The 8,763-nt window shown below is 36.3% G+C and overlaps 1 protein-coding gene across 1 annotated transcript; it reads left to right on the plus strand.

Annotated features, from left to right (window-relative positions):
* Positions 1–374: 374 nt before the first annotated feature.
* LOC113118477 (nucleobindin-2) lies at positions 375–8,587 on the plus strand. Its single transcript, XM_026287689.1, has 13 exons — positions 375–535; positions 3,120–3,245; positions 3,554–3,661; positions 3,758–3,890; positions 4,147–4,250; positions 4,380–4,565; positions 4,707–4,797; positions 4,876–4,934; positions 5,034–5,126; positions 5,224–5,313; positions 6,251–6,421; positions 7,284–7,344; positions 7,499–8,587. The coding sequence occupies exons 2-13, from the start codon at positions 3,120–3,122 to the stop codon at positions 7,585–7,587; spliced, it is 1,311 nt and encodes a 436-aa protein (XP_026143474.1). The 5' UTR covers positions 375–535; the 3' UTR covers positions 7,588–8,587.
* Positions 8,588–8,763: the final 176 nt, after the last annotated feature.

An 8,763-nucleotide genomic window follows, 5' to 3' on the forward strand; every position in this document is an offset into this window, starting at 1 on the left:
TCTCTCTCTGTGGTTCCAACTTCCTACCTTTTTTCTTTTTCTAAACCAAATATCTGTTTGTTCCAGTTTCATCATTCTGGAATGTAGCATCATGGCCCACTTTATTAACAACACAGACGAGACTAAGTGATGAAAGCTGTTGTGACAGTTGTGTCGTTGGCTTTCTGTGGAGCAATGAAGAAGCGCTCGTGACACTCGTGTAAACGGTGGACTCGCGAACGCCACGTACCTCTTCTGACAAGCGGACTTGCCAAGTCACCATGGGAACCTTTGACAGACAGATTGCATGTTCAATGATAGAGCAACGCGAAAAAAAATCTAAAGCGGAAGCGCGATGGTTTCTCCAATCAGCAGAGAGAGGGGCGTGGCTCTACGTCACAGCAGGCGGGGTTTACGTTAAGGAACCGTGTTTAGCACACATCGGGTAAAACAAGTTGGCAAATTAACTCTCAGAGCAATCATATCTGTGACGCTTGATCGAATCGAAAACAGCAACATCAAGTTTATTAATACAACTCTCAGGGGATCCTTTAGGGTAGGTGTTCACTTGTTGCTTCATATAATGTCAGCTGCCGTGCTGTTTTACTACTGATGATGATGTAAAGACATGAATGGTGGAGTAATATAGTTTTGTGTTCATAGAAAGAATTTAAGAAAATGAAGTCATATAGTCCCTAATGTGTTTTTAATTGTCGATATGATTTAAGTCTGAACACATACGTTGGATTTATTTACTCGTAATTATTGAAAATGATGTCTTCCTTGTGACAGACTGACGGGAATTGACCAGGTTTATCTTGCACATGCTTAGTGACGTCACGCTTTGGCTGTAAGAAGTTCCCTTTAAAAACAAATACCCGTAATTTGTCCTTTTATTTTAGTTTTTATTAAATGTTATCTATAACTATATACTTATCTTGCTTTAGTATGTGTGTGTGTATATATATATATATATTAGGGGTGTAACGGTTCACAAAATTCACGGTTCGGTTCGATACGATACACTGATGTCACGGTTCGGTTCGGTTCGGTTCGATACGTTTTAGATACAGCAAAATGTAAAAACATCTCAACTTTTCAGAATGCCGCAAGCGCACCGCGGGTCATGTGACAAGAACCAACCAATCAGCTTCATCCTTTCCCGTAACAACGTTGAGAGCTCAGCCAAGATGAAGGAACAGCTGATCATAGTTGTATATGGATTGCAATTTTGAAATAAATTCAGTAGCAGAGCTACTGCAAGCGATTTTTAGAGCTGCAAATCCATTTATCCTTCGCTGAAATTTCCGCGTCTCATGGAGAGAGCACGTCATTGTTGCTTAGCAAAGACAGACGCCTCAGGAGAAAGACGCGCTTAGCGTTTTCCATGCGTTTTTAGGCACGATATGTGAACGGCCTCTAAGGCGCTCGCTCACTCAGCACGCGCTGAAGGCTCGTTGCAAAATGTCTAATGCATTTAACAGACCAGAAATATAAGATCCTAAAATAACCAACAGGTCTGGTGTTTGGGTTGGATTCCCTGTAAGCTAGTGTCTAAATGCTGCAGGGATAGTTTGCTGCGTGCATGTTTCTCCTTTTTTTCGTCTTTTCCCAGATAGTACTGACGCATATATCCCAGATATTCCCGCTGTTTTTTTTTTTTTTTTTTTTGTATTCCCGCTGGTGTACCCTGTCATGTTGCAGATGTGACATACCGTTGTTTTTTTATCCACCACTCTCTTGCCATCACCATTATAGCTTAAAGGGAATCCAAAGTGCACCCAAACACCAGACCTGTTGGTTATTGGAGGATCTTCTCATTTCTAGTCTGTTAAACGCATTGTCTATTTTGCAACGAGCCTTCAGCGCGTACTGAGTGAGCGAGCGCCTTCTGAGTAGCCTAACATAAACATATAAGATGGTGTTTTTTTCTTCTTCGGGAGTGTCAGGGGCGTTGCCTTTTACGTTGTTTGGGTTATTGGGCTACCTTGTTGAACGCATATCATTATATTTCTTTCTCTCTCTTTTTTTTTTTTTTTTCAAATATAATTAATTACTCCAACGAACCGTTCGGTATACATAATGCGTACCGCGTACCGAACCGAAAGCGTCGTACCGAACGGTTCAATACGAATACGCGTATCGTTACACCCCTAATATATATATATATATATATATATATATGTATATATATATAATGCCATAACCATAATGCCATAACCATGTCACTGTACAAAGTTTAGTCCTGATATGTCACAACAACATGCCCACACACACAGAGAGAGGTCTAATTTTTATATATATATATATATATATATAAAACACATCAGGACACAACTTTGTAAAATGGCATGGGTATGACACAGGTATTACAAGGAGAGGGTGGCATATGAGGACATAACCCATGGCTAATAAACCATACAGAATTATTTTTTTTTTTTTTTTTTTTTTTTTTTTTTGAGAAAGTAAAAATGCACAAAGTTTCCGGTTAGGTGTAGGGTTGGTGTAGGGCCATAGAATATACAGTTTAAATGTACAGTATAAAAACCATTATGTCTCAACTTTTCACAAAAACAAACGTGTGTGTGTGTGTTTACTTGATTATGCTACATGCACAATAAAAGTAAAACCTGAAATTGCTGACATTGGTCCCCACGAGGAAAAAAAAAATGAAAATAATAAATTATGTTTATCTTAAAGTGTATAAATGCATACAGGTTTTCTGTAGGAGGTAGGTTTAGGGTTAGGAGATAAAAATATTGTTTGGTCAGTATAAAAATAATAGAAGTCTATAGACGCGTGTGTGTGTGTGTGTGTGTGTGTGTGTGTGTCTGTGTATGTGCGTGTTTATATTTCATTTGTTATATTTTTATTCTAATATATAAGAATTACTATTATTCCAAGAATAAGAATAATGATGATATATAATTATATAATATTCATATAAAATGTTTAGTATTATTATTAGAAATATATAATTGATTACATATTTATTAAAGAGATGACTATATAGTAACATAAAAAATTAAGATACAATTATTCTATAAAATAATATATAATTAATTAATCATATTATGTCGTAGATTTCTCAAACATGCTATATAAGAAATGACAACGGTGATGTTCTTGTCCTCTCACAGATGTGGGGGGCATCACACTTCTTCCTGATACTGTGTCTCTGGGCTTGTTTGGATGCACTGCCAGTTGCTGTGGATAAAACCAAAGTGAGCCCTCCAGTAGAGGAACCGGAGCCACCTAAAAGTGCCGTAAGTAATATGATTTAATGTTTTTTCTCTCTCTTTTGGAAAAATATAACTATTTTAAAAAACATGTCTTTATATAAATAGTGTTAAAATGGGTGTGAAGCTTCTTTCTTATATGCAGTGTGAACATTTCAAACAGGTTTGGTAAGCAGGCATTAAATATGTGATGCTTATAATAAGCTGTGCCATAAAAGAAGAAAGGAGTGTTCAGCTTACATAGACTAACTCTGATTGCTCAGTCATTTTGCAAATGTTCACAAATGTTTTTCCTTACTCCACTCTGTACATACATCTAATTTCAATTCATTTAGGACACTGGATTGCACTATGATCGATATCTCAGAGAGGTTATTGATTTCCTGGAAAAGGACCCACATTTCAGAGAGAAGCTTCATAACACAGACATGGAAGAGATCAAGGTATTGCCCCACTTTATTTCCCAATTCTACTTTGCAGACTGGCTTAATCGGATTATCTAACACCCCACTGATTCGTTCTCTGTGTGGTGAAAACAGCAAGGGAAACTTGCTAAAGAGTTGGACTTTGTCAGCCATCATGTGCGAACTAAACTTGATGAGCTGAAGAGGCAAGAAGTAAACCGACTGCGCACCCTAATCAAAGTCAAACAAGACCTGAATGGAGAAAAAGGTATCACAGGCAGCACTTTTTATGTTATTGTTTTGTGGCTCGCATTTGCACTAGAGCATTTGTAAAATGTCCTGTTTCATTTATGGTCGCCAGGCTCACAGAGCACAGATTTGTGAGGATACAGAATGTTTTATCTGAAAGAGCCATTTATCAGACTCTACAGATCACAGTTTACTTTATAAACCTGTAACTCCGGCCTGCTGCAAAGACAAGAAACTTCTATATGAAAAATGACACGCTCTTCATTTCCTCAAAGGTTTGACAGTGGACCACCAGGCGCTTCTGAAACAGTTTGAACATCTGAATCACATGAATCCACACACATTCGAAGTGGAAGATTTGGATCGCCTCATTAAATCGGTAGGCTCCATGTCATGACTTCCTGTTGGTTTCATTCCACACTCTCAGATCTACAGTATGCAATGATCTATTGGTCTCCACACATTTACATTTTCATCTCTTTGTGTTTCCGTATTTTGTCAAATTGAGGCCACTGATGACCTGGATAACTTCGACAAGGAAAGACATGAAGACTTCAAGAAGTACGAGATGGCGAAGGAACACGATCGGAGGGAACATCTCAAAACACTGGATGAGGACGCACGCAAAAAAGAGGAGGAACACTTTGAAGAGATGAAGAATAAACATGCAGAACATGCCAAAATCAATCACCCTGTAAGATACATTCCTTGAACTAAAAATCCAAACTTCTCCAATCATTTCGTCCGTGTAAATGCCGCCCAAGCTCACATTCAGCTCGGTTTCCATCCAGTCAACCAGCAATGCATAGATTTGGTCTGTATGTGTTGTAAATAGGGCAGTCAAGATCAATTGAAAGAGGTCTGGGAGGAAGCCGATGGTTTGGATCCCAACGATTTCGACCCAAAGACATTCTTCAACCTACATGGTGAGATCATTGAGCCGCTCTGTGCTGAGCACTTGGATTGTATCACTGCACAACTGTGACATCTGTTTGCTTTTACAGACACGAATGGAGATGGCTACTTTGATGAGCAAGAGCTAGAGGCACTGTTTACCAAAGAGGTTCCCCTTAAAAACCTTTCCATTCAGAGCTATCATAATAGAGAAGTTAGAGGATTTTGATGGGGTGCTAAATCTGCTGCTTGTGTCCACCATGTTCAGCTAGAGAAAGTCTACGATCCCACGCGTGAAGAGGATGACATGATGGAAATGGAGGAGGAGAGACTTCGCATGAGAGAACATGTGATGAATGAGGTGGGCGCATCACAGCAGGGGACCGAATTCTTCTTTGTGCTTATGATATTATTTCAAAGATGGTCCACTAGTAATCATTTTTTTGTTTTGTCCATAGGTCGACACTAACAAAGACAGGCTCGTTTCACTAGATGAGTTTATCACAGCCACAAATAGAAAAGAATTTCTGGAGCCAGATGGATGGGAGGTAATGTTTTGTACTTTTGGGGTCAACGTGAAACAAAGCCTTCCTTATCTGTCAACTGCTTTTCAATAAGAAAAATGGTTCACCGCTGTTCAAAAGTTTGGGAACAATACATTTTTTTCTTTCCTTTGAAAGAAATTACCGGATTTTTCGGACTATAAATCGCACCTGAGTATAAGTCGCATCAGTCCAAAAATACATCATGATGAGGAAAAAAACTATGTTCTATAGTCGCACTGGACTATAAGTCACATTTATTTAGAACGAAGAGAAAACATTACCGTCTACGGCCACGAGAGGGCGCTCTATGTTTTCACTGTAGACTACAGGAGCAATGAGCAGCATAGAGCGCCCTCTCGCAGCTGGAGACGGTAATGTTTTCTCTTGGTTAATTTCTCTAGGTTCATGTCAAATTAATTTTGATAAATAAGTCGCACCTATAAATAAGTCGCAGGACCAGCCAAACTATGAAAAAAGTGTGACTTATAGTCCGGAAAATACAGTATTTTATTTAGCAAGAACACCTTAAATTCATTGAGAGATTGTAAAGTCATTTAAAATGTTGAAGAATATTTCCATTTCAAATAAATGCTTATCTGTTTATCAAAGAATCATAAAAAAAATTAATTGTGTTTTTTTACAAAATTATCAAGCAGCACAACTGAAATATCATGTGACACTCAAGACTGAAGTAATGGCTGCTGAAAATTCAGCTTTACCATCACAGGAATAAATTACATTATATTATTGTTATAATATTTCACAATATTACTGTTATAACTATAGTTTTGATCAAATACATCGAGAAATGGTAAGCATTAGAGACTTCTTTCAGAAACACTGAAAAATACGTACAGACCCCAGACTTCTAAAGAGTGGTGTACATTTCATAAAATAGTTTTCCTTATGTAAAAATGTCCTTTGTCTGTTTCCTCCCGAGACTCTGGAACAGAATCCAATCTACACTGAAGAAGAGTTGAGAGAGTTTGAGGAGCATCTGGCTCGAGAGGAGCAAGACCTGAACCTGAAGAAGAATGAGCTGATGAAACAGCAGGAGGAGCTGGAGAGACAACAGGAACAACTGAACGCCCAGAAAATAGAGCTACAGCAGGTAGGAGACTGAGAGTTTCTTACGTTCATCAAGGCTGCAATTATTTGAAAAAATGTAATATTGTGAAATATTATTATGATGTAAAATAAAGTTTTTCTATTTTAATATACATTAAAATCTAGTTTATTCCTGTGATGCAAAGCTGAATTTTCAGCATCATTACTCCAGTCTTCAGTGTGACATGACCCTTCAGAAATCACTCTAATATGCTGATTTATAGTCTTTTTAAAAAAGAATATCATTTACTTTTAAATATTTACAAATATTTTTTGGGAAACTGCAATACTTTTTTACTCAGCAAAGATGTGTTCAATTGATTTAAATTAATTGAAGTGATAGCAAATATTTATAACGTTAGTAAATATTTATATTTTGAATAAATACTGTTCTTTTTATTCTTTAACAAATCCTGAAAAAAAGTATTTGGCAGCAACTTTTGATAATTGTAATAATAAACCAGCATATTAGAATGGTTTCTTATGGATCATGTGACACTTTATACTGGAGTAATAGCTGATGGAAATTCAGCATTGCATCACAGAAATAAATTTATAAATATATATAAAAACTGATACTTGTAATAGCACTTGCATATCATTGCTCTTTTATTGGCTTCTGTTATTCTCATTTGTAAGTCACTTTGGATAAAAGCGTCTGCTAAATGACTAAATGTAAATGTAATATTACCAACCCCACACATTTAAATGAGTCTGCTGTATATGATTGAGTTTTGGTCCACTGCTTTTTTCTTATGCTGGTTTTGTTGTCACTACAATATTCAATTTTTAAGACAATGGAAATGTCTGAAGCTAGTTTTCTCTCACCTCAACACTTTTTTTAATTTACTGTTCTTCTGTTTTAGGCAGTAGAGCACATGGAGCGGTCAAAAACACAGAAAACAGAGCCTCCAGTGCAGGCCAAAGGTCAGTGTAATTGTTTTACATTTTTCTGGTCAATGCCATTTTGCCACATCATAAGGAATAAAATATAGATTTTCTATCATAATATATATATATCTATATATCTCTCTTTATTAATTTTTTATTATTATTATTATTTTTTTCTTCTTCTTTACAGATGCAGTGCCTTCTGCTGTGGAAAAATTACCTGGGGACAATCAGCCTATGGCACCAGGTCACCAGCAAGACCTCCCCACACATTCTTAGCAGCTCAAGCTCTTCTCAGTGTCTCTAATGCATTTGTCTGTCGTGTCAAATATTTCCATCCTCACATATACAAAAGGACCATCTACTGTCTTTAAGCAAAGACTTTGACAAATCACTGTGGTGGTATTATCAACACAAAACAATATTGAGTTATGATATCCTGAAACAGGCTGCTGTAGTATGTAATTAGTTAACAGAATTATCAATGGACAATCACACTTCTCTTACCAAAAGTGCAGATACTGAGGAAAGGGACTGTACTTGAAACTTGTGTTTAGAGAAATTAACTGTACGCTTATTGTTCTTGTGTCTTTTTGTTCTTTCATGTCTGATTTGCACAAACATGGCCAAACTTCATAGTATAGATGTCTATTCACATTTAGCCATTTGATATTATACCTCGGCAACAAATAGTTCATGTCATGTTACATGCCCAAATTCACATTTAGCCATTTTTTTATTACATATTTTTATAGAAAACACATGGAAGATAACATGAAAATATAATTCAGCATTCTTATTTTATGGCAGTTCCATCTTAAAGAATGAATGTGTAAAATAAAGGTGTGAAGAATAAAAGAAATACACAGGATAACAATAATGACACCATTACTGTAATAAGTAAATATTGTTTTATGTAATTTTTGTCATTTTCACAATGCTAATCTGGCCTATATTTATAGCTATATTACCCTATATTGATTCAAACGATTCTGAAAATTGTAAAGAATTAACTACTGCAACACCAGTGCATTATTTCAAGCTGTTTCATTTTAATTCATTATGGTTTCATGGTTTTCAACCAGTGTTCTACTGTAAAGTATGTATAAATTTATAAAATATATAGAACTAAAGTTAAGCATAAAATAGATATGAATTGTTTGGTTGGTAATATTATTTTGTTTTTAATGGCTTGTTTGAGTATCCTTTTTATTTCAGGAGTAAATGAATGTGCTTTACGTTTTGCTACAATGTAATAAATTATGTCAGCTTTACCAATTATGTGCTCTGATGATTGTTTTTTAAACATGCAAGAATCTTTGAACATTGATCGTAGGCAATCACCTGACTTAAGAGGAGGATGTTTACAGCATGAAATAATAGCCTGATCATTAGGTTCTACAAAGACTGAGGTACGCTGGAGTCACCTGCATGGTGCATCACCTGTCACCATAG

Source organism: Carassius auratus, chromosome 18, assembly GCF_003368295.1.
Source record: "Carassius auratus strain Wakin chromosome 18, ASM336829v1, whole genome shotgun sequence".
Lineage (NCBI taxonomy): Eukaryota > Metazoa > Chordata > Actinopteri > Cypriniformes > Cyprinidae > Carassius > Carassius auratus.

Excerpts from the sequence above, each read along its gene's own strand:
- LOC113118477 (XM_026287689.1), top strand. The coding sequence starts at position 3,120 with ATGTGGGGGGCATCACACTTCTTCCTGATACTGTGTCTCTGGGCTTGT. Across the intron at positions 4,935-5,033 it reads AGGCACTGTTTACCAAAGAG|CTAGAGAAAGTCTACGATCC; the intron begins GTTCCCCTTAAA and ends CACCATGTTCAG. Across the intron at positions 6,422-7,283 it reads AGAAAATAGAGCTACAGCAG|GCAGTAGAGCACATGGAGCG; the intron begins GTAGGAGACTGA and ends CTTCTGTTTTAG.